The sequence below is a fragment of the Pavona decussata genome, unplaced genomic scaffold (assembly GCF_977016875.1).
Source record: "Pavona decussata unplaced genomic scaffold, jaPavDecu1.1 SCAFFOLD_211, whole genome shotgun sequence".
NCBI lineage: Eukaryota > Metazoa > Cnidaria > Anthozoa > Scleractinia > Agariciidae > Pavona > Pavona decussata.
Window position 1 is genome coordinate 410,850 of NW_028145616.1, and position 26,777 is coordinate 437,626.

At 39.8% G+C, this 26,777-nt stretch overlaps 1 protein-coding gene across 1 annotated transcript; it reads right to left on the reverse strand.

The window, feature by feature from the left end:
- LOC146460524 (signal transducing adapter molecule 2-like) lies at window positions 1-25,562 on the reverse strand. The gene is made up of 19 exons (XM_085088111.1): window positions 25,404-25,562; window positions 25,243-25,327; window positions 24,182-24,257; window positions 20,131-20,226; window positions 19,552-19,631; window positions 16,765-16,831; window positions 14,925-15,015; window positions 13,883-13,920; window positions 12,687-12,746; window positions 11,953-12,053; window positions 11,372-11,463; window positions 9,620-9,685; window positions 8,743-8,777; window positions 7,729-7,816; window positions 7,182-7,236; window positions 6,817-6,879; window positions 6,295-6,409; window positions 5,363-5,458; window positions 1-3,726 (listed from the first exon to the last, which is right to left on the reverse strand). The coding sequence occupies exons 1-19, from the start codon at window positions 25,444-25,446 to the stop codon at window positions 3,361-3,363; spliced, it is 1,713 nt and encodes a 570-aa protein (XP_084944237.1). The 5' UTR covers window positions 25,447-25,562; the 3' UTR covers window positions 1-3,360.
- Between the last annotated feature and the right edge of the window lie 1,215 nt (window positions 25,563-26,777).

The window sequence follows — 26,777 nt, forward strand, 5'->3', positions numbered from 1 at the left end:
TGATACAAGATTCTTCTTCATTTATTAATTTTATATTATACACCTCACTACTGATAAAATTGTCTTTATGTATCAAGTCTTGATAAGCTTGCTCAAGTGTCATACTGATCTGGCCTGCGCAGCGGCGCATGAAAAATATAGGGCGCGCGAGCCATGCGCGCGGCGTGTCTCCCTACCTCGCGCTCCACGCTTATTTTTTTCGCGCCCTCCATATTTTTCACGCGCCAGCCACGCAGGTAAACTGACTGATCTAAGTATGATAACGACCTTTCACAGCCAGCCTTGCATCGTTCGATTGAACACAAACAGAAATCTTAAATTACATTAGGTAAAAAATATCAACAGATTTTTACCGCACTTCTCCTCACTTATTTCCAAAAAAATATCTCAGGGAATTAACTGGTGTTAACCTCAGAACATTTCGGGCCAGTTATTTAACAAAGTCTAACTTAGGCCGCGGCTTAAGACAATCAGTGGGCCTCCAAATCTTTTTATAAGTATAAGTAGATAAATAATTTTCTAGTCTGAGATGCAAGCCTTCTTGTTACCGTCAGCAACAGACAATGTTTAGATATGGCTGTTGGCAAAATTGAAAATGGCTTAGAATGTGGTTTTGTTAAACACCGTCTAAACTGTCTTTTAATAACTGACCCTTCATCTTTAGTGATCATTGTCTTCATTCTCATGGCCTGTTTGTTTGATAAGTAGAGATGTTGTAAGGAGAAATTCGATATTGGTCAAGATTGGTCCCCAACACAGCAGTGCCATACGGCTGTGATATGAAGGGAATTGATCTCATACATGGATTTCAAATTTACAAGTGCATTTTATTAGGGGGGGGGGGGGGGGGTGGGTGGGTGGGAGGTTTTTAAAACTTCGCCAGATACATACCTCAGCTACAACTTTAATTCTGATTGTACAGGAAATTATAACAAGGAAAGGAACTCTAAAACATTTATACAAAACTTTTCCCACCTACAGATGCAAAAAGTATAGAATAATAACTTCTCCGAAAAACACTTAGCGAACTTAACTTGTAAGTATACGTAAGAAACAGAAAATTATCGCGATATTTCGATTCTTATTACCAGGTGGACCATTGTTAAACATAACAGAACAAACAATGCGCTGGTCTTGTAATAAGAACCGTAATTTAACAATTCTTTTCTGCTTCAAAACTCAAGTGGAACCACGAGCAGTAGGCAAGTGGTTTCACTGCCTCTGAACGTTTCATGGCGTCATTTATGGTCTATAAGAGTACAGACCATAGAAAACTGCCGTCGATTAATTTACGTACGAGCGGAATTGGTCTTATTTTATGTTGAGAAAGCGTGCGCGTTACATCTGACGTCATTTTCATTGTCTGTACTACGAGCCAATGAGCACGCGAGAATTTTGACAGTTATTGTAAAAGTTAAGTTTGCAAGATAATTTTCGGTGTAGTTAGCATTCTGTACTTATACAAGAAAGGTTAATTTTAGAACAACTTTGGCGAAACTGCTGGGCGATATACAACAAAACAAAATTACCAAATAGTACAGTTTTCAAGTGTAAAATACTTCCCACTTCTACCTGAAAGTGGAAAAAAAAACCCCGCGTTTTCTACCCACGAACAGCAAATGCGCGCATTGTCCGTTACTTCTTTCGCAGTTTCTTATGCTACGAATATGGAATTTAACCAATTATCGGAGTGGATTCTTGTAAAGTTTTAACTCAACGTTAACAAATTCATTTGGGAGATAAGTGTATTTAAAACTGACAGCGCTAAGGGTAGTTGACAAAAGCATTTGCAAAATACAGCGCATGTTTGTACGGATTACCGATGACAAGCACTTTTAGTACAAACGGATTTGGGAGATTCGTGTATTTAAACTCCGATTTTAAGTCTTACTTTGGTAAACAGCTTCAAGTGGGCTGTTGATGCCCATCTACTTGATTGACCCTTGATTGTTTTCGAGTTTTAAAGTCCTGGTCAAACGGCACATAATAGTCGATGGTAGTTAAGGGTGCGCGCTCGTTTGACCACCAACTATCATGGGCTATCATTGACTATCATCAACTATCATTCACTTTGAGCGTGTTCAAATTTTTCATGATTGTTGGTGATAGTTTTCCCCGTTTGACCACGATAGTCGATGATAGTTTTGTCTATCATCAACTGTCATCGACCACCATGAGCCGTTTGACCAGGCTTAACTTGCTTTTGTCTATACACTCTAAATATATTAGTACGTTTTTATTTGCACGACACTCTTGAAGCTTGCCGTGTGTCCCTTTAGGTATCTTACAAGTCGTTAATGTAGATGAAAGATAACAAAAGGTACTTGTCAAAACCATTTGCGAAAACAAAATAAAACAAATTAAAAAACAGCGTCTGCAGGGACAACCGATTACAAGCAATTTCAGTAAAAATTGATTTGGAAGATTCGTGTATTTAAACTCGGAGAGTTAAAGCTTTTCCTGGTGAAATGTCAGTGAAAACTGTAGGTTTCGCAGAGAATGGTCAATCACTTTTCTTTTAATTTTACAGAAAAACATGAAAAACTTAAAGGTTGATCTTTTGACTACTTTTGCACCCAGTCGCCTCCATTTTGATAAGTAAAAATCTTTCACTAGATAACGGCTGGCCAATGTATCTTCAATTTACAGGGTTTGGATATTTTAGAAATCGATTCATAGGGAAATTAATTGTAAACGGATTCACATATAAAGACTGTAATTGAAAACTGCTGGCCTCGAATAGCTGTAGCTAACTGCAAGCAGTGCTTATCTTCTCTTTGTATGTGTTCAAATCTTTTAATGGACTGGAAACTTAAAACTTTTGCGTGCCGCCATCTTGGATTTCCCCAGTGGAAAGTCCCCGGAGCCAAGATTATGTAATTCGGGCCATGTTTGGCCCAGTCCAAAGCTAAAGGCAAATTCACGTGAAAGAGCCTATACCTAATTCAATACGGCATGCTTGGGAAATACTCTAGTGTCTATTGCCTGGCATATATACGATGGCGTGCCTGGGAAAGTAAAATTATTTTCATTTTCTCTTTTGCCAATATGGCCTAAATATCACTGCAATTATTTCGTTCTCGACTAAAAGAACGGGACTCTCGCGTTTTCGCTCATAGTAACCGCATGGCCTTGCGTCTGAAACGACCCTCGCGGCCTTTCTTTTACTGGATAAAATGCGCAATTACCTTGTAGCCCTACAGACCACTGTAGACCCTATCGATTAATGATTATCGAGACTAGTTCGTCTGTATCTTTCGCCTACTCGAATAAGACGAAACTCCATCTGCCCTCAATTGCAAAAATCAAAACATAAATTGCAACACTAATCTTAAGAAATTACTGAGCCTGCAGTGACTATCAGAGCAGCGGTTGCTGTGAGTAAACCATTTGTGGTTGCGCGGGAAAATGAGAGTATCCTGTTGCACTTGGTTGCGTAAGAGACTGGGAATAGTATTCCTGCGGCGCACTCTGGGATGGGTACTCGGGAGGCGCCCCAGGGACACCCTGTTGGTAAGAAATATGCTGCTGTTGGTATGCCATCTGTGGTGGCACTGACTGGTGGGTAGCAAACCCTTGTTGGACGTTGTTCGGTGGCTGCATCGGAGTCTGGGTCGGAGCATGCGCTTGGCCGAGCTGGGTGGGCTGGTAAGGTGAGGGTGTCACGTGGCTTGGCACGTGACCTGCGTACGGCTGCACAGGCCCTTGACTAGAATATGCTGTACCCTAAAAATTCGTAAAATAATCGAAGTACGACTTACTGAAAGCGTTCTCTGATGTTGGGAATATAACCTGCAGTAAGCTAAATTATAGAAAGGTTTTCAACTGAGTGTCGTAAAACCAAATTACTAAGCAAATCCATGTAACCAGCACCAAGCGCGGGAAAAAATCTTCAAGTAAGGCACGACTGGTTTTGGTTTTGCTTCTGAATGGTTGAGAAAGTGGCGCGTGTTTGCTAACCAAATCAAACGCGAAATTACTTTCGACACTCAACTGAAAACAGCTCTAAGAGAAACAGGAGACGGAACGGAGGGAAATATTAAAAGTTAGAATTGCACTGTTACATTTAGCCGAATGTTTGAAGAGTCTCTTCAGTGTTCAATTATGAATTTTTGAAGAGACTAGTATTTCAAAGTAGCAACGCTTATAATGTATCTCTCATTTCAGTTGCCTGAAGCGACTAGTAATGTTACTACTCCTTCTGATGTGACACCAGTCTATCGCGGTGTTAAACCAAGCATTCGGCCAGGTCCTTGACGTCCTTCAGAATTTAGCAGTAGTATTTTGAAACGTGGTGACAGACAGTTAGAGTAAAGCAGCTTGCCGAGAATAAATGTCTGACGATCTCACCATTGGGCCCAAAATATGGGCAACAGCTTCATCATCATCATGTCTTTATTTACCCTCGGATTTTAGAGTAGCTTATGCAGCTAATATCTCCGAGCATTTACCCACCCAACCATGAGAATATACACACAGAGACCAGACCACAACACTGGGAACTACGTCCCCTACTCTTTGCGAACAGTGAGTGGGTTCTTTAACATCCCACAGAGTTATTTTACAAACAAGGGCTGTGAGACGGGGCCTACGGTTTATTTTTTGTGGCTTCATGCCACTTTTCGCGCAACTGCGAGTTGAGATTGTTTTTCCCCATATTACCGCCTCTGCGCGCGACAAACTTTTATGCTGCAATAACTAACCGTGCATCCACCGTCTGCAACATGGTTACTTATTTATTACAAACGACCCCAACCTGCGACTCGACACTGTTGTGCAACAAATGGCTTCTCAAACTCATTAACAATTCATGCAGTAAAAATAAAGGAAATTACTGCCCCGAAGAAGGCTTGGAAAGGTGATTTTAATTATTATAAAATTTGTTGAAGCTTTGCTTTGAATTAATTCAAAAATTGCCAATGGTTTTAGCAGCTATAAATTCAATTCAATTCAATTTTATTCACACTTATTCGACTGAAATACAATATATTTTTATGGTAAGAAAATAAACATTCAGAGTATTATATTTAAGTGATTCTACCTTCTAAGGAAGAAGTGCGTAGTGGCCAAAGGAGCAAGGCTTTCGTCTTGGCCACTACCTCTCTGCAGTTACAAATAAAATGGGGAGAAGTAGAATTTATAAAACTGATTGTAGAGCTCTGCTAATTAAATTAGGCTTGGGAGAGGAAATACATCAGTAACGGAAAAAATAACTCGAAAGAGTGTTGATCCCATTCACAACACCAAGAAGTTGGCTTAAAAAAACCTCAGCTGCACCTCGTTTTTTTAAACCTATTTCTCGGTGTTTGGAATTCGGATGAACACTGTTTCTCGTCTTTGCTGTATTACTTAAAACACTTACCACTGCCGTTGCACCAGGATCGTTCACATATTGCAACGAAGAAGGAGGGGAGACCTGGGGATAGCCGGCCGGATGTGGAGCATACAGCTGAGGAGCCTGGGGAACAGAAAGATAAAAGATCTTCAAAAGCACGGCTGGAAATTTTGACACAAAATACCCGCTGTGAACAATAAATGAAGCTACTGCTGTCGTCCAATCACAGTAATAGGGACCTTTAGGCCCCGTTTATATGGAGAAAAGTTGTCCCGGGTAGAAGGGTCACTCGCCTACCCGAGCTACCCTGGGCGAGCCAACTTTTCCTACATTTCCTTACAAAACTTGGCGAGCTGTTTACATGAGAAACAAAAAGTTGGCTAGGCTGGAAGGGTGACCCGCCTAGCCAGGTCACCCTTTTTCGATGGTAGGGTCACCCTCCTAGCCGGGCCAACTTTTCTCCATATAAACACTTTGGCTCGCCTGGCCGGGTCAACTTCGTCAAGGCGAGACAATCAGAGCATGCGCGAGCGCTGTTGGCTCGGGCAAAGGGGTCAATTTTTTTCTCATTGATTGAAAAAAGGAAAAATGTAAGGCAAACGCTTACCAAGTTCCCACATTTTTGTTTCCAAAATGCGCTAGAACAGATCACAAGTTGTTTCTTTCAAGATTTGAGTTGATTTCATTTCTCTCGTTATTCTAGAATTATTTTGCAGCCAAGTGAAGGTCCTATTTTACCATTTTTAACAAAAGAGGTTAAAAACCCCATGACACTTCGGCTTTCCCTGTCACTGCACGAGGGACGTTTTATGGAGGATGTAAACAAACGACGAATTTTTCTTTCCCTTTCTAAACTTGGGTACGGTCTCCAAGAAACAACTCCAGGAAATTTCACCTGCATTTAACATTTAAAGCGAGTTGGAAAACGTTTAATTTAGGGGATATTCTATGCCTCTTACTTGAGGGTACTGCTGCATTGTCGATGCCGGAACCTGGTACATGTTCATGGAGGCCTGGGGATTAACTCCATAGCCGTAAGGAGACGCGGGGATTGGTAACGGCTCTTTCATTAGTCTGCAAAGAAGAAGAAAACCGACTTTTTAATGGCAGCCAAAGACAAAGGAGCAAATGCCTGAAAAATGAATTACGCACGCGCATTTCAGTATCCCAAGATGGCGCCAATCTTGTTCCCAGAGTCCGCGTTACTCAAGATCAGCAGTCGGGAAACGAGTAATCTTGGAACGAGATTAAAGATTGACGCCATCTTGGTTTGAACTTAAACAGTACGTTTGCCTTTGCATTGCCCCGGTTCACACGTGTAAATTGCAAACACAAGCGCAAATGCAAGCGAAAGGAAATGAAAATTTTCCATTTTTTTGCGTCGTGGTAGTTCACACGAGTGCTTGCTTGTGCTTGCACCTGCATTTGCGTTTGCGTTGCTAGTGTGAATCAGCCTTAAGTTTGACAATGATAAAACCAACCTTTGGTACAAGCTCAACGCTTGTAGATACTGTTCGTTCATTGACGATAATTCCTGGTGTTTTCTGGAATAAAAAGAAGATTCTGCAGCATTACAGTAGAAAATTGGATGTAAGTAAAATAACAACGGCAACAGTGTAGAAGTGTTGAAACGCAACATTTTTTAAAAGCATAGAAACAAAAACTTAGCAGAAGTACCAAGGATTTTGCCTTCAGCGGCAAATAAATAGCAAATCAATATTGTTAACGCAAATCGCAAATATAGCAAATTTTTGCGCCACCGTTCAATCCTGGATATAACTGATTTAACCTTTCGTAAATAAGAATTTTCATGTTTGACGCCTGAAACAAGCCTCTGGTCGTTTACCTCTCGCTTTCTTCAATCTTGCCTTTGATGAGCGGCTCCATCCTGTAACACTCATCTGAAAAAGAAAAAAAAAAACATGAAAGCGTTTTACAGTTTGCAGATTTCTATTACTGAGCTCTATCGTAACAATCTAAATTGTCTTACTGAATTTCTGTTGCCTTAAGCATTGCTCTATCCCTGCCTCGCATTCCTACAGTTTGTCGTACAATTTCAGAGTAAGAATCATGGACTATAAAATGCGTGACAATCAGAAAGACTGTCTCGTCTCTTTAGGGAGAAAAGATTGCGTGACGAGCCAAAAGAACATAAATGAATTTTGTGCCGCTACCACTAAGGACGCAAATGATGGATCAGAGAATTAACTCTGCAGTGTATGTTAAAGAGAGTCTGCGCGATAGGCTACTCATCTAAAGGATTGAAAGACAAGTGAACAGAATGTCACGCATTTCCAATGTAAAAGTCACGCATTCCCAGCTAAACGGACATTATAGTACAGCTAATATTAACCATCTAAAGAAGGCAGTTTTGCTATAAAAATAAAACGAACCTTCCATTTCTTGGATTTTATCCTCCTGTTCATCTTCGCCTTCAATATTGGCGCCTTTTAGCATGTTTGTACACGTCTCTATTTTTTCCTGAAAGTATAAAAATTAATTTTCATCAAGTAAAGGTTCTTCAAGCTTGACAACTCTAGACACAGCACAGCTACCGTCGAAATGCCAGATGTTTTACCCCTTAACCTCTAATATCAAAGGACAATTTCTCCTATCTGATACCCATACTTTTCTTATAAAAGTACCAGGGAGAAGACGAAGTTATTAAAATATCAAGAAAATTCGCCTTGTGTGATCTTATCCTTAATTCTCATGACCTCAGGGATTGAATAAGAATTGATATTACAAGGAGAAATTTGATGCTGATCACTGTTGGGGCTCAAATGGTTAACTGGTAGAAAAGGCAAAGAATACTGAGACGAATATTTGGTTTAAATAAGCAACTGATTTGATAACGTTATTTGTTATTTAAAGAGCTAGCACTCGAAACATCAGTTCTCGAAAACCAAATATTCGCTTTCACTCCCTCACAACACAGCACCACAGTTTCTTTAGAAACTAACTGACAACTAAGATTTCCTTTAAAATTAAAAAGAGGCATCAGCTAACATGAGGTAACATGATGGTCGTGTTACGGTGCGTTGGTCAAGACCACGTTTCACGGAAAATGTGACAGCTACATGTAGTTCACAGAAAACCAAGTTCACTATCTTTTTGGTGGTTAGAAATCATAATTTCTTCATGTTAAATTAAAAAGCCATTTACGCATAATACATGTCATAATCAAAAATCCTGGTTCAAAGATGTCAACAAATCAGCTATCCCGAGGAAGAAAACAGCCTTTCCACACTAAAAATGAGGCAAAACACCCCTCATGAACACGCACCCCAAACTCTCGTCTCCCCACCACCATTCAAATGACACAAAGAAACAAATAATTTTGCCAGAGAACGATAATTCTACAATTATGTTTTACACTTCTGCAACATTCTCGCCTATCTTCTTACCTCACTGATTTCTATCTTCACTGGTTTTGCAGAGGCTGTAAAAATAACGAAACGTCACAACAGCCTTAAAATTACTTTCATTTAATTTTGAATCAAGGCCCTGCATTCCACCTGGCCCTGATTAGAATGCAAAGTAAATTCGCTTTGAATAGCTTAAGTGATGTATGTTCCTGTATGTATAGGATGTATGTTCCTGTGACATTTGACCGATACCCTTAATTTCGTCTCCTTGCCTTTGCTTGGCCTGTGCACCAAGCACAGAGGGCAGACGCGCTGTGAACAGAGCAGAGAGGGTAGGTATGCCTGTGCACATCGGAGAGTGAACTGGAACAGCTGTGCACAGGCCAATTTTTCTGTCCTAGTTTTCTTCCTGAACTAAAAATACAACCCAAAATTAATGTAGCTTCAAACGCAGACGCTCTTTTGTCTCGTCACGCAAGAGACGTCGTCTCGTTGGGGAGAAAAGATTGCGTAAAGATGGCGTGACAAGCCAAAAAAGTCTGCGAGTGAGGCTAAAATTAACGGCCCTTTTGGATAAATGGTAGCCTGTAAAACAGGCGAGCGGGAGGCAAGCACGAAGTGCGAGTGACGCGCGACGGGAAGGCCGCGAAAAAATTACAATTTTATTTTCGCGCAGTCACGCGCTCGCCTCGTGCTTGCCTCCGCTCGCCTGAAAAAAGGCAAAAAGATTAACGCCTGTTTTGTAGGCTAGATAACTGGATGGTTAAACTACCACAGATACAGGCCTTTAAAAGTTATTTTGTGTCATTTTGCAGTCTGTATATATCCGGATGGGCCTTAATTTGCATACATGGCCCGTGTTTGGTAACCTTTTTGATAGTTTCTCTCATATACTAACACACATGCTGCAAATTACCTTCAGTAGCTTGCTGTTGCCTAGGTTCGTCTGCCCAGCGAACTTTCTTCTTCTCAACCTTGGATGCTGATGACACAAATATGGGCACAACAGTGTTATAACCCAGAACAAAGCTTTCTCACTAGTTAACATTCAACAATTATTCCACGAGCGCGCGTTGGATATGAGATGATACACTGTAGATAGTCAACGAGGCGCGTAGTGTCGAGTTGGCTATAATCATCTCATATCCAACAATCATAAGGGGAATAATAATTGTTTTATATTTCTAGATCTTTCTGGTTTTGCTTTGAAACAACAACCAGAAGACAATTTAATGGTCTCTATTTCTCGGGCATGTTACAATGGCTCATATACCACGGCCGCTAAGCCAATCAAATCCCTGGAATTGAATCATACGATGATCCAGTTTTTGCTAATAACTGTTAATACAAAACAGAGAGACAATTCAAGGCGTCCTTACTGCAGAGTATGCAAGAAGCCTGCTCCTGCAAACTAATGTATTTTACGATGCAAAAAGACAAAAACAATTGCAATCTTGACAGTATGATAATACTTATGATAACTGAACATTTGAACATGCCAAAAATAATAATAATGTGTTTTATAAACTAAGAAAAGAACATTGTGCAATTTGTTGTCAGTCTGCTGCTTTGTCGACGATATAATATATTTTTATATTGACATACAGTAAATTAAAAAATACAGTCGGACCTCTATTAAGCGGCCACCTATTAAGCGGCCACCCTCCATTAAGCGGCCGCTTTCCAAAGTCCCGAATTATTATTTTGTCAGTAAAGTGCTGTATTCAATACCTCTATTCAACGGCCAACCTCTATTAAGCGGCCAGTTTTCAAAGTCCCCAGGGTGGCCGCTTAATAGAGGTCCCACTGTATATACGATATAATATATTATTATATAAAATTTAGTGGTATATCGAGTGGTAGCAAATCGATAAAAACGCTATCCCGCCAGTGGCGATATCATTTTTATCAACACATGTGTGATATCATTTTTGACCAATCAGCTCGCAGTATTTTCGCGCGCTGTCAAGCACTTGTGGTTTTCCGAAGGGTTTCCGCTGCTGTCGTTTGGTCTTTTGGGAGTTTTTGAGTTGGTCTTTTCGCGAGTCGAAGTTAAGTTTATTCTATGCTCAAGCAGATTTGTCGAGATCACAGCTAAGAAACTGATCGAATTCGTAGAAGAACAAGAAAATCCGAATACAAAGAGGAAAACTGCGTACGACGTCGAGTTGTGTGAGGGTAGATAAAAGCAGCGATGAAAGCTAGGACGGTATGTTCAGATTTACTTGTTACTGTAAGCCAAATTTCTAACCATATTTAATATGCCATTAGTTTATACCAGGGACCTACCTGTTTATCCGTTTTCTATTTATATAGATTTTATTTGTGGCCTTTTCGCTTAGTCTTACTTTGCATTGACATAATTCGGCCTGGTTTACGATTGATACAAATAAACAACTGACTGTAAGCTTATTATATTCAATTTCAAACCTTAGTTTTTGAAATAAAGAACAAAGCATATTTTGCTGTATTGTGAGGATTTGATATAATAAAAAGAAAATTACATGGTCGCTTGGAGATACGAAATTTCTCTCCTCATGTTAAAAAATATTTCACTCGTTCGCGCAATATTTTTCAACACTCGAAGAGAAATTTCGTATCTCCGCGCGGCCATGTAATATCCTCTATTTAAGATATAATGTAAGTTGTATACACGTAATATACTTACGGCTTTCTGGTTCAGACAAGTCAGACGTCACAAAGTTAGAAGGGAAGAGCCCAATCCCTCGACTAGTTTCCCCCTTCCACCAGTTCACATCGCTAACAAAGAGGAAAGAAAGAAACGAACATGAAATGGTAATGCTGCCTTGTCTCTGTAGTCCTGTAACAAACCTTTCAGAAATGGCAGAGCAGGGTTTGAGACTAACTTTCTAGCTCGCTAGCCTGGAAGTGGCTTTAAATCAACAGGTCTGAGTTTACTGACCAAAACAAACTTTTCATTTATATGTAGCAGGAAGCAGATTCCGCCATTTGTCGCTTTCATAATGGGAAAACCCGGAAGAGTAAATTGTTTGTTTCCTTTTTTAGCTGTCTCAATTTACATGTATTGTTTTAATTAAAGCAGTGAAGTCTATGAAATCCTCTAACAGTCTTTGTTTTAATTAGTTTCTCTTCTCTCAATTTGCGTGTAACTGTCAGTGAATAATATTCACTTTTGTTTGATCTTGTCATGCTTTGCAATTAACATTATTACAATCTTCCGTTAAAAAATGAATTTGAGAGGACTGGCTGTTTTATCAAAAGACCAACCTGTCATCTAGCACAGAGATAATCTCTCCAGTCTTGAATGTGAGTTCATTGTCCTCAACTGCTTCAAAATCATATAGTGCTCTGACTTTTTTAGCTTCGACCTGTCAAGAGAAAAAAAGTTGTTTAAAGCTTACCGTGTTGTAACAATAACAATTACTTCTTCATCTAGATTTGTCACCTTTGAGGAAAAAATGTTGCAGTTTTTATCTATAATATCATGAATTGACTAAGCCGCACTTGCGCAACACCATATTTGCTATCTATTAATGTCAGCCGAGGTGGCCTTTCTTATAAGCCTGGGGCCAGTTGTTCAAAGGCCGGATAACTTTATCCGGTGGATAAGGCACTATCCAACAGTTTCAATCTGTGCAAAGATTTCAGTATTTTCTCTTGTACAAGCGAATATGCACACTCTAACCAAACTGTACCAAAGCCTTGGACAACGTTTGACCTGAAGTATGTTTTAGACCCTGTATAGTGCCTTATCCAGCGGATAAAGTTATCCGGCCTTTGAACAACTGGGGCCTGGTGGTTTCTTGAGGTCTCCTCGCCATCACATTGTGTTGTAAATGGAATGATTTCTTTTTATATTTTTAGTAAGGCAAATAAAATGATGATGATGATGATGATGATGATGATGATGATTAAATGTGTCAGCCAGCAGTCTAGATAAACCTTGCAAGATAATAAACATCCAAGGGACAGGGAATGCTGTGCTTGCACAAGACACCTACCCTTCTTACAGGTGCTGGTGAAGGCGTACTAAAGCTTGGGTACAAACTGGAGACCTTTGGCTGCAAATTAAACAAACAACATACAATCACTACTAATAATTATGAAATTAATACTCTTTGTAGCTAAGGCCATTTATGTACAAATGGGTACAAACTAGAGACCTAAGGTTGAAAATTAATGCAAATGTAACATCCACTTGAACTATAGAATGGTTTTTCATTTGAGTGTTGTAAAACCAAAACCAAAGTAATTACTCTGGCCAATCACAACAGACACAAATAGTGCAATGAAATCGAAGCAAATACATGTAACCAATGCCAGTGCGGGAAAACACGTGGGAGCAAGGCACAATTGGTTTTGGTTTTGCTGCTGGATGATTGTGAAAGTGGCACGTGTTTTGCTGGCCAATCACAGAGTAAAGAAAAGCAAAACCAAAGAAAACGTGAAATTACTTTCGACCCTCAACTGAAATCCACTCTAATTATGAAAGAAATACTCTTTACAGCTGAGACCATTTAAATGTGTACATTACGTATAGACTCTGAACTTTAATACATGTACACGTACTGTACGTTCACAGTTCCAGTCTTAATACCCTCTGTAAAGTTGAGTTGAGTACTAAATACATGTCAACTTTGTGAGTATCTGATGACTCAGACCTGGCCCAGTTGTTAGAGGCAGGATCTCAAGTGAACACAATGTAGTTTCAACATGTATACAGTTTATTGATTTCAGCTTGTACAGTGTAGTTAAAACAAGCACTTGCATAGCAGTGAAATCAACAGTAACCCTTGGCAGCAAAAATATACCCACTCCCACCACAATCGGCCCCTTCTCTGAGTCCACCTCCCTGGGGGTTCTCTTGATGTTACATAATTAACAAATAGATTACTTTAAAGAGGAGTATATGAAGCCATCCCCCCCCCCCACCACCCCAAATGGGAACATCAGTTGGTTCTGCCTTGTGTGAGCATCTGACTGAGAGTAGGTTTGAGAAGGACTGCTGTTGGCAATGTCCACCAGAAGATGGTGAACCGATACTGTAGGTCAAGGCTACTGTAAAAGAGAAGGATCCCACGGTCTTGTCAGGCAAACAACGGAGATCCTTGGATTCAAACCTTTTGAATTATGAATCTATCACCTGCTTTTATTTTAAAAAACTGTTAATTAATAACTTATCGCCTCTTAGATGTACCTTGCTAGATTCAGCCTCTTGCAGGGATAATTGAATTGCTGAAAGACAAGAGATGAGTGTATGCATGCAATTTCAGTACCCAAAAAAATCCACATCAACTTATTATTTAATATAAAATAAATATAAAATAATTATATATCAACATTTGATTATTCTCAAGAAAAAAAGGAAAAGTAAGGAGAGCACAAAAAAAATTAACTTGAAGAAAATCTTAGGCAGATTGTCGAGAGAAGCTCTTTGAGAGAGATACGTGAAATTTGGCCATGCAACCATCAACTTAATAAAATGTCCATCAGACTAATAAAAAATAAAAAAATAAATAAATCACTTTATTTAACTGAGTGTCAATGTATTTAGCGCTGAGCACTAATTGGGGACACTTTCCAGATCGAATTGGAATTTAGAAGTGTTGGTTTTTGAGGAGAGGGGAAAACCGGAGTACCCAGAGGAAAACCTCTCGGAGCAAAGACGAGAACTAACAACAAACTCAGCCCACATATGACGCCGAGTCCGGGATTCGAACCCAGGCCACATTGGTGGGAGGCAAGTGCTCTCACCACTGCGCCATCCCTGCTCCCCTCACTAATAAGTTAATAATAACAACAATAACAGATCAATGATTAAGAATTGAAGAGCTCAGTGCAGAGCTGACCTTTGTTGCATTTCAGATCACGTTTTGATGATTTAGCTCCGATTCACCGGAGTTTTTGCATGTGGCCTTGAATTCCTTCAGGAAATGTTGCCCCAATGTTTTGTTTGCTGCTTTGCACTAGTTAATCATTTGCAATAATGACCTATGATTATAGGCATTAGATTGATGTTTTTTGTCACAAAACAAAGCACAAAAATAAAACAGTGGAACAATGTTTCCTGAAGGATTTCAAGGCCACATGCAAAAACTCCAGTGAATCTGAGATTAAACCAAAAAAAGCGGTCTGAAGTGGGACATGGGTTGGTTAGGCACTGAGCCCTTCAATCGATGACTAATCTGATGACGATGATGATGATGATGGTAATTATTAATAATTTACAGAAAATGCACCTCTTGCCAAATCTTCATCTTCTTGTTGTGGACTGGATGTTGCCTCTGCTGACGAGCGGGATGCTGAACTAGATGACTTTGAACTTGAATTCTAAAATATCAAATGAATTGACATCAGTTTATCAATACTGACTGTACACATGTTCACATTTTAACATTAATTTATTAAGGCGGGGGTAAACCTGAAAGCTGTTTCCATGCCGCTTAAAATCGGTTTAATGGAAATATCTCGTTCACGTTTCAAGCAGTCCAAAAACTCTCTGCTTATCCCGTGAATCTATGTTGTGGGGTGTTTTGTGAATTTTTAGGTGAATTTTGGGTATATTTGGGAGGAGATTGTTTTTCTAGAAGGATTGGTACAACATTAAGAGAAATAAGAAATATTGAAGATTTAGTGAAGTTTTAAAATTTTAGAATTTGTAGAAAATAATTAATAGACGGATACCAAGTTAGTCCACAAGAAACCTGGGGTGCTCTTGCATGGGTATCAACTGTCTCTTGGTGTTTCAAAGATCATTTTCTTTCTTTTATCTCTTCTTCAAACCTCTTAAAATTTCATTCAAATTCACATTCACCAGGAGTCCATTACGTTTACCCCCCACCTTAATAGAGCAATGTCAGTATATATTTTTCCAATCTTCTCTGACATTTTCATTACACTCTAACCTTGAATTTTACAGTTCCAGAAAAGATCCATACCCACCCCACGGAAGGTCATCGGAAATTCCTAGGGGGAGGGGGGGGGGTCTTAAAAGTCAAAATTTTAGAAGCATAGTATGACACTAAACTGGAATTTCCTAGGGGGGGGTGCAAAACAAAAGACCTTCTGTTGGGGGGGGGGGGGGAGTATGGATATTTTCTGGAACTGCACAATATTGCACCTGAATGCAAGCAGGATACATGTAGGTATGAAAAGTTTGGATTTCTTCAATTCCAGCCACAAGCTGGGCAGCTGGCAGCTGGCAAGTGAGAAATACTTGTCATAAACTGGGTTAGGGTTTGACAGCCCAGGCATCACACCACTATCCAAACATGGGTTGAGTACCCCTCCTCCTTCCCTGTTGAGTGCTCCCATACTGGAGGGGATGGGACTGAGTAAGCAGCCACCTCTGATGAACCCCTCTTTTTATTCATCCATACATGTACATGTAGCAAGCACCTAGTACTTAACTGTTTCTTAAATATTTTGTATGGCCTGTTGCCTATCTATTGTTTTAATTAGCTGTAGGCACCTGTACATGTATGTACAGTATGACCCCAAAGGGTATGGTTTATGAGCCAGATTGGTCTGAAAATGGGGAAAGATTTCGAAGCTTAAAAACTGGGTATGGATTGTAGAAACCAAGGGCCTGTTTCTTGAAAGTCCCGGTAACTTACCAGGCCCAGTAAGTGTCTTTGATGATAAATGTCTCTTAACAGAAGTCAATTTTCGTTAGCTTTGAATACTAACTTTTAAAATCTTATATAATTCTATGAAAACATTGTCCAAGTACCAAGACTGTAGTCACTGTGTAATCGGCCAAAACACATTTAAGAATATAATTATCGGGCCCGATAAGATACCGGGACTTTCGAGAAACGGGCCCCAGGTCTGAAAATGGGTATATAAATTTTAAAGGATGCAGTAGGTCTAAGAAGGTAGTGGAAATTGCACATTTTGGTCTGAAACAGGGTAAGGGTTTGGAGAAGCGACACTTACCCTCACCAAAATTATTAATTAATATTTCACTGTGACTTATTACTTGTATATGTATTAGTCAAGCCATATAATTATTATGACCCTTTTAAAAATATTCTTACTAGCAGTGAGAGTACAGATCTTGATAATTATATGACCAACCTTGGTGCTGTCACTGGGAAATTCTACTCCTTCTGCCTTGAGTTCCTTATAAAGTGTTGGTATTAGACTGAAACAGAAATAAAAAACTACATGTATTGTATTATATCTAAATTATACCTAAAGAATAATCTACATGAGTTACTTTAGGCCACTGGCTCTGCTTGGTTGTTACTAATCTGAAAGATGATTCCTTGCATGATTCTACGTAAAACCATGAAGCGGTCCATACCCTTTTATTAAAAACTGGATCATTGTATAATGAAATTCCAGGATTTTGATTGGCTTAGCGGCCATGGTATATGAGCCATTATACCATGCCCGAGAAGTAACAACCATAAATTGTTTTCTGGTTGCTCTTGAAAAGCAAATCAGCAAGGCCTACCAATATTACTTGATTTTTTTAATAAAACAATAATTTATTATTCTACCTGCACTTGTTGGATATGAGATGATAGATAGCCAACAAGGCGCGTAGCCTCGTTGGCTATCTACATGTATCATCTCATATTCAACGCGCGCTCGTGGAATAATTGTTAAATATACATGTAGTACAAAAAAGGTTGAAAAAATATTAATAAGCTGATAGTGGATTTCACATGAGGAACCTAAGGCGCATCCTTGACGTCAAATGGTCCGACCATGTGATGAACACTGATGCGCTAGCGAGAATGGGACTCCCAAGCATGTACACACTTCTCCAGCAGGGCAGACTCCGCTGGCTCGGGCATGTCCGCTGCATGTCAGACGGGCGAATCTCCAAACACCTGCTGTATGGGCAACTTGCTGCGGGCTCTTGAGCTCAAGGACGCCCAAAGCTGCGCTTTCGTGATGTTTGCAAGAGGGACCTCAAGTCGCTGGACATCGATATCAACACATGGGAGGACTTGGCGGCTTACAGAGGCAGATGGAGACATGCGCTCCGCACTGGCTTGGCCAGGTCTGAAGACAGGCAGCGGCAGACTGTGTAGGAGAAACGCGCTTGTCGGAAGAATCACCAGCCACCATCTTCATCGAACAGCCCCTTCACCTGCACCACCTGTGGCAGAGTCTGCCAGTCCCGCATCGGTCTGCACAGCCACAGCAGATGATGCTCTAACCTCGGCGCAGATCCATGAGCTCCCGAGATCCACGGATGCCGATGATAATGATGATGGGATTTCACAATCACAAATACACATACAAAACCCTTCAAATGATGTTGCATAAAGTTGAAGCGAGTACATTTCTCATATTTAATTTTGGACAAATGATTACGAATAATTATATGCAACATATATGTTTCATATATTCATAATCATTAATTTTGTTCAACCTTCAGGAGCATATTACGAACTCACAATATGACCAGCTCCCAGTTGCCTCGATACATGTAGCTCAGTTGGTAGAGCACTACACTGGCATCGCAGAGGTCATGGGTTCGAATCCCCTTCAAGCCTGAATTTTTTTCAGGCTTTCATTTCGCAACTGCTCAAGTTGCGTACTAACTGCGAGGATCTTTCTTCTATTAATAGCTATGGAGATGCAGTGGTGAAGTGGTTAGCAAGTTGGGCTTTTGGTCAGACAGTTGGAAGATTGGAGCATCAGTGGTTTGAAGTTACAGTGTAGGTACAGTGTATAGTGTATCTTCATGTACCTCAACTGAATCAATAAGAAGCAACTAGAGTACGGTCCGGGGGTTTCATTAAGATTTTAAACAGTTGGAATAGAGGGTTAAGCACCTGGGCAGGATACTAGGTAATTTGGATGTGGTCTTCTATTGAAAAAGTTGGTTGAGGTGTTCAAAGCAGGCGGACAAAGTTGTGGCTAAAGACGGTCAATTTGTCCAGTGTCCAGCCCTAATTTTACAATAACTATCAAAACTTTTGCATGCTGATTGCCTCTAAGCTATTGTCTATAAGAGTACAGACAATAAAAATGACATCAGATGTAATGGGTGCGCTTTCTCAATGGAAAATAAAGCCAATTCCTCTGGTACTGTACTTTTCCATGTTATTGTAAAAAATAAAACGACGGCAGTTTTATCCTCTTAGACTTACAGACCATAAAATTACGCCATAAAATTTATGGCTGATAAAATGTTCAAAACTTGGCAGTAAAACCACTCACCGTTCCACTTGAGTTTTGAACATTTTATGACATCATTTTATGGTCTATAAGAGTATAGACCATAGAAAACTGCAGTTGATTTGTTAAATGAAACTCCTGAGTACTGGAAATACATGTAGATCGAAAGGTGATTATGACAATTCAATTTCAAAAATGATAAGGATATGTAGGGAAAAAGTCACAAGGCTTGCTTTGATCAGCACCATTTCTTTACACACAACCTCAGAATTCTCCTGTCACTTGCAACTGCCAGGCTGAAGTACAGTGTAGCTTATCGTTGAGCCATGGGCTCAAGCACCAGGCTCAGGATTGGTGTAATTTCACTGAGCTCCAACCACTTACCACATACATGTAATTTCTTAGAGCCATGTACAGTCAACTCTCGCCTTGCGGACACCTTGCTATTATGGACACCCGGATAATACGGAAACCAGCTAAATCGTTGGCAAAAATAAACAACAGATGACTGACTCAAATAAATTCCCGCTGCTACGGACTCTCGCTATTAAGGACACTAACTTGCCGTACTTGTGGTCCCGAGGGTGTCCATAATAAAGGGAGTTGACTGTACCTCCAGGGGTCCTCTAGTGACCCACCCCCCAACTTCGCTCCCCTTTGTTATGGTGGTGATGATACATATCACATTAGAGTTTTAATACCATACATGTACATGTACTGTACCTTAACTGAGGATCATCCTTGAAAGTAACAGACCATTCTTTTATGAGGCCTTTCAGCTTTTCTGTAACTTTGGGATGTCCCTAACAGAATAAAAAAAATTCAAACAATTAATGCCCTGATAATATTAACACACGGGAGAATTTGCTTTAAGTTAATAAACATTCTATCACTGATGCACACTTCCTTTGTTAAGATTATGACCTGTACGTTTGATTAAGCTGATGACATAGGGAGAAATTGGATGGTGATCACTACAAGGTTTAACCCTTTAAGCCCTAACAGTGATTAGCATCAAAATTCTCCTTGTAATATCAATGCTTGTTCAACCCCTGGGGTCATGAGAATTAAGGATATGATCACCCAAGGTGAATTTTCTTGATATTTTCATTTAATAGCTTCTCCCCAGTACTTTTATAAGAAAAGTATGGGGATTTATAATATAGGAGAATTTGCTCTTTGATATTAGGGGATAAAGGGTTTACAGGCAAGATTCATGCTTTGCTTTGATTGATTCGCACTCAGTTTTCTGATACTGTAAAGGAAAATAGTTTGCGGGTTTACAGGTATCTACAAACCTACCCTGGATATGATACTCTTTGCTTCATTGACAAAGTCTCTGGAACACACTTCCAAGTGAAATACTTTATCACAATTATTCACGCAGGCTGAAAGGAGCTAAATGATCACGGAAAGACATTTGTGTTTAGTAGGTACATGTACATAATTGCTAAATATTACCATAAGATTTTGAACGGCTGGGAAAGACGTTACCGCACCTGAGCAGGATAGCGAATTTGGAGAAATATTTTCTTTTATTTAAAAAAGACACGGTTGGGATAAAGCAGCCAGGCAATGTTGTGTTCACAGATGATTTGCCCGGTGTGCAGCCCTCAATGAAACCCCTGGTTATTGCTTGCACACCATCAGATCCAACAAATCCAAAAGCTTCTGGCTCCAGACCTTAATCATCTGCTACAGTTTTGTATCCTTGGCTGCTATTTTCTTAGACAAAACTTGGAGCCATTTTCGCTCCTTTCATGATGATCACACAGCTGTAGACATTGTATAAGAGAGATACTATTGAGGGAGGCCTTGCGCACGGTGTTGGTTACCACTGTAAAATTTTACTAATGACTTGTGTTTGGTTGTAATTTATCGTCAGCAGAAGCCCAACTAGCTCCTGCGTTCCTCTCAAATGTGTGGATAGAAGACTAAAAATTACTATGTTGCTAGGTAGATGCACAGATAGCCTACCAGCACGAAGTAAAAAGGGAAAGAATTTCGAAAACCAGTCGAAAAACCGCACTTCCGGCGTAACAAACAAGGAGTATCGTGCCTATCGGTACAGTCTCCAAACATCGTGCCTATCGTGCCTATGTTTTCGTTCCCTAATCGTGCCTATTTTGCGTTCCCTGATCGTGCCCACTTTTCGTTCCCTGATCGTGCCTTTTATCGTTCCTGTCGTGCCCTAATTTGCATCGTACACATCGTGCCCTTTATAAGATATGAAGGTATGATGTGTTGTCCTATCATTCAATATCATGCGTATCGTTCCTTCCAGGCGCATAGTTCGTATATTAAAAAAACTAGACCGACATCGTTCGTTTAGATCGTTCGAAGCAATTTTTAGTTTCGATTGTTTCAGGCGTTTGAGAGTGTAGATATAATACAATTTGGCTTATCTTTCGCATCCCACGGCAACATATTTTCGGTAAACCCTTCGCCTGTTATCAGAAATAAACCTACTGAAGGAATAACGACTTTTTAATACGGATCTGTGCGTAACTACAAAAAATTGAAGGGCAAATCAAGTAGATGTCAATTATTACTACAATAACTGTATATTCGCAAAAATAAAAGCTACTTAACACGCAACAAAAAAAATGACTTATCTCGATCAATATCAGTTTTTCTCACGCCCAGCAGCTCCGAAAGCCGACAAGAATCAGCGCCGCTTGGTGAATTGTGGCCTACTCAAGATATTTCAGCACTTATTTTGCGTAAAAGCAAAATTTTATGAATGAAACCTATCATTTTAAAAGCACAGGATGCAAAGTTTTGAGTTTTTCAACAGTTTAAAAAAGACGTACCATCGACTAAGTTTGAAATGACTACTACAATATCAAACCGTTCCAAACGTGGATCCACCAATTTATCTGATCAAGAGAATTAAATTTTACATTCTCGGGAACTGCAAATTTTTCGTTATTTGCGCTTCATTGTTTCTTTGCTTGATTCAGAAGGGAATACGGATCTCATTGGAAATAACTGCGGTTGGTTGACAGTTTATTTCAATAAAGTCAGTTTAATAACCAGTAAAATTATGCAGAGGAAACGCGGCAAGGTACGTAAACAAATGAAACGATCAAAACACACCAAAACAGTCAAACGTTTGAAACACTTGATTCATACGTTTCAAACGCACGAAGTAAACGACATGTAAACCAAAATTTTCATGTCTACGACCTCATGCCGTAGAACTACTAAAAACATGTTGCGCTGAATTGTCATCTTTCAATTATCGAGGACTGCAAAGTGAATACTAGTGGATATGAGAGTACATTTACACATTTTTGTGCGACTGCATTTTCCTTCTTTTTTTTCAAGTCAACGTGAAAAAATAGTTTTAATTCAGATTTGCGTGTACAAAGGTTGATGCACATAAAATTTAGTTTTTATTTTTGTTGACGGATAACAAAACCTGAAAACTCAACGGTGCACTACGAGTTAACACATGAAACAAAATATTTCCGCGAGTTGATCACGTCCTACTGATCGTTTGCAGTATCGTTCCTGCAGGATATTGGGCACGATCAGTTGAAATAGAGCGATTTATAAATAGCCATTGACGAAGGGCACGCAGGTACGAACGAAACAGGCACGAAAAGCGCGATAGCCAGGAACGATAGAGGGAACGAATTTTGGACACGTGGGCACGATAGAAACGGGCACGATAGGCACAAAATTGACTGAAAATGTGAGTTTTTTTGGCGTTAAGTTAGAGTGACATTATATCAGAGATCTTCTATCCTTAACCCTTTAGGGAACAGGAAATGACTGAATAACAAACGTAAACACAACTCATGTGTATCGTAGTTTTACTATAACCTTTATCGATTTTTTTTTTCAACAAGACAATTTCATCGATTAAGTGGAGAGCGTTTTTCACTAGATGGAGGGAAAATTTTGAACCCGGTTTTCTCTAATCTTGGATCTGTAATTTTCTCAGAGCTATTAAAAAATAAGAATATTTAGAGAGTGCACATTTATTCCACTTCACTTTCCCCGATTTTTATGTTTCTATGATTTTCGTAAGCGCCAAAATTGAGAGTTTTCTGATGTCACGCAAAATGTTACGCATGTGGTAACCAACACCGTGCGCAAGGCCGGGAATTTTCAATAGACAGATTTACATGTAGTATTAATTATGTTCACGACAAACAGGAAACAGCAGACATGACCATGTGACCATGTTTATTGTTCATTTATCCTTCCAACTGCCGACCGGTTGGCTCAGTTGGTAGAGCACTGGGCTCCCGTGCGGGAGGTCGCGGGTTCAAACCCCGGCCGGACCAACACTCAGGGTCTTTAAAATTAATTGAGGAGAAGAGTGCTGCCTTTGCAATGACATCTGCAAATGGTTAGACTTTCTAGTCTTCTCGGATAAGGACGATAAATAGTAGGTCCCGTCTCACAACCCCTGTTCATGATTACTTTGTGGGATGTTAAAGAACTAATTCTAACAAGACTAACAATTCCAATCCAGGCTCCGATAAGAGTAGTGGAAGCAGCAATACTTATAATTTCTTCGCACTACAGTAACTGGGTTAAGCTCCAGCCATGCATATTGGCCAGTCCTGTCCACCTGTGATTCTTGTGTGACTTTATCCCCCTCCCCCTTGGACAACATGATGACAAAGAAATGCAGAGGAAGTCTGATACTTTAAGAACCACTTGACCAGCATGCCTCAACATACTATTTCATGTATAGAATTATGAATCAGTTAAGGATGGTGCCTACTTTTGTTACTGCAAATACATTCTACGCATCTGGAGATACTCTGGTTCCCTATGGGTGGTGCCTACTAACACAGGGATATTTTTACGCAGTTTAAAACTATGTGAAGAAAGCATACATGTAACTCAGCAAGTGCTCTTTGTATCCAAAATGAAAACTGAGGATAACCATGCATTTTTCAGACATAATAAAGCTTCAATTTGGAAAAAAAATGCATGTTACCCCCAATTTTCTTTTTGGATTTCAATAGCCCTTGTTATAGATCTGCTTTTTCCACATAGTCTTAAACCGTGCAAAAATACTTAGGTATTAGCCCGGGGGGGTACTCCAAAAAAAATTGGGTAGGGGTGTGCGGCCCGCTTCCCAAAATCCCTACCCTATTTATGACCTGAAGTAGCTTCTTCTGAAAAAAAATCGAACCCAGGACTAGAGTGCAAAAATCTATACCTTACTTATTACCAAAATGGCGGCAAAATGGCTAAAAGCGATACCCTATTTATGACCAAAACAGCCGAAAAACCATACCCTTTGGCGCCGCACATACCTATATAGCCCATATAAGGGAGTACCCCCCTGGGGGTATTAGTAGGCACCATCCTTAAGTGTACTCACAGTTAAAGCCTGTATAGCAACATGAGGAACTCTGTGGTTAACTCTTTTCATTATTGATCGTAGCGCATCTTTGGGTCTAAACACAGAGAAATAAAGTAATTACAAACAAAGGATTGGGCATGACGTAAGTGGCTATAACACTTCAAACTAAATGATAAACTTAAAACTACGAGATCAGTGAAGATGACATAATGGTCACAGCAATGCCCCCACAAGTGTGAAGGGTACAATTTGAAAGCTTTGCCGTGCCGCCATTAATCAGCCATAACTTGCTTCCATCTGGCCTCATAGTTCAGCAGGTAAAGGCCAACAGACTATCAAATCTGGAGGTCACAGGTTCAACTCCTGCCAAGGTTACCGAAAAATGCCTCTAGCTCTGTCAGCAGAGCAACATGCCCAATTGATCAATTCTGGGGGTCGTTGCTTTGATTCATGCCGACATCAAAGATTGTTTTCTAAATGCCTTGTACAGTGTCCCATTTTCCTTGCTAGGATAAACTCTCACTCAGTAGAAAATTCATGGCTTCACTTCAGCATAAACATAAACTTAAACATACACTGTACACTGCAGAGTTAATTTTCGGATCTACGTGTAACATCCCCTTAATGTGACCAGCACAAATAAGGACATGACTATAAAAAAAAAGCTGCCATAGAAATTTAGAGAGACTGGGTTGTATATAACGAGTTTTGTAGATCTCATCAAAACAAACAATCGATAATATAAATTGATTGATTATTAATGTGTATAAACACTAGAAGTCCAATCTGTTTAACTTCATCGATCAAAGAAATGGGTTCTCATTAATTGTCTTCGACAGAAATAACGCTAGAAATTTATTTTTATAACCTCTGCTATTTCATAGCACAGAATAGGGATGCAAGAAATATATCTGTAACGTTATTTAAGAGCGAACCTTCACGGAAATGACTAGTCACGTCCAAGATGCATCCATAAGCTTACGAGCCGCATATGACGTTACAAATAAGCGGAGAAGTTCTACGTAATTAACACGCAAAGAGATTCGGTACTGTGCTAAAATAAACATTTATCTACAAACCCAGATGGTGTCCGTGGAATTTGATCGCAAATTTCCATAATAAGCTGCCAGTCCTCTGTTGTATTAAGTTCACTCGTCGCTTTTTCTGTGGATGAAACGACCCAACTGGTCATCTATGCTGTTGTTGAGAAACGAAGCGACGAAACTACGACATAACTTACCGACATCTTGATCAAAGGGCGAAGAACTAGAAAATAGCGGCATTATAGAACTGGAGTAATTGCTTGTATCATAAAACTACGCAGAAAGTTTGTCCAAAATTCGTGATCAAACTCCGCAATGTACAGCATTCACACAAATATTATTGACCATGATGTCATTGCGGCCTTAGTTCATATGTGGCTTACCACTGACCATTAGAATCGTCTGCTCGTTAAATCACAGGCATCCCAACAATCAGGCACGTGAGTACCTACCTTTGTTTCTGCCTCTGTACTGCCTAAGAGAACCAAGAAGGTTACTAGAGTTCTAGAATTGTGCAAAAGCAGGCCCGTAGCAAGGCTAAAACAACTGAGGGGGCTTAGCAAAATGGTTATACAAAACTACCCCCACCCCCCGCGTCACCCCCAAAAAACAGACTGATTAGGGAGTTTAAGATGCAACGAGATTATCAAAAAAAAACCCAGTAGATTTAGTAAGTAAAACAATAACTTTGCACCTGCATCTCACTTTTTGGTACATTATTTTGCCGTTTCTTTTACGTGCACTACCAGTTTCACGTTTGAAGGAGGACGTAAACAAACGACGACAAATTTTTCTTTCTCTTTTAAAATTTGGCTTGAACCGGGAAGTAAGAATCCGACTGTGGGAGAATTTTTTCTCTGGCTCTTAAGAGGACAGATTTGTGTTTCTTTCGACAACGCGCGAACACTAAATTGTTATACACTAAGGAGGTCTAAGGACGTTTGTATGCTATAAATGAGCGGATGTCTTAGAAAACAAGTAGTTTATCTCAACAGCTTTTAGGGCTTAAGATTTGTTGATTTCGATCCATTTTGATTCTTATTTCCGATTTACAAGGTAGGATAACCTTATATACGTTGTATATAAAAACAAACTGTTAGTGAAGGAAACTGACAGGTAGTAAACACATTTTTGAAGGGTTGTGAAAAGGTATTTGCAGCGTCAGAGTTCAAGACTGATTGCTGCACATTAATTTGGTTTAATTATTTATTTTTTGGCAAATTGTTTTGTAACTTCCAAAAATTCTGGGGGGGGGGGCTTAAGCCCCCTCTGCCCCTCCCCCTGCTACGGGCCTGAAAAGGGAGAAGAAACGAGAAAGAAGAGAGAGGAGACGGAGAAAATAACTACACAACCTTCTGTTCTTATATTGGCTTCTTTACTGGCATGATCGATCTAGTGAGCCGATCTGTTTTCAAACCTCAGCAATACAAGATGTATTTGGAACCTGTATGTGTGTTATCGCACTTTCACATAACACCACGTCATTCACTTATCCCTGGGGGGACTCCCATATATAAGTGACGGAGGTGATCGTCGTACCTTTTACGTGTTAAATTTCGTGGTTTGGTACC

Excerpts from the sequence above, each read along its gene's own strand:
- LOC146460524 (XM_085088111.1), bottom strand. The coding sequence starts at position 25,446 with ATGCCGCTATTTTCTAGTTCTTCGCCCTTTGATCAAGATGTCG. Across the intron at positions 16,832-19,551 it reads AAGGATGATCCTCAGTTAAG|TCTAATACCAACACTTTATA; the intron begins GTACAGTACATG and ends TTTCTGTTTCAG. Across the intron at positions 15,016-16,764 it reads TTCCCAGTGACAGCACCAAG|AATTCAAGTTCAAAGTCATC; the intron begins GTTGGTCATATA and ends TTGATATTTTAG.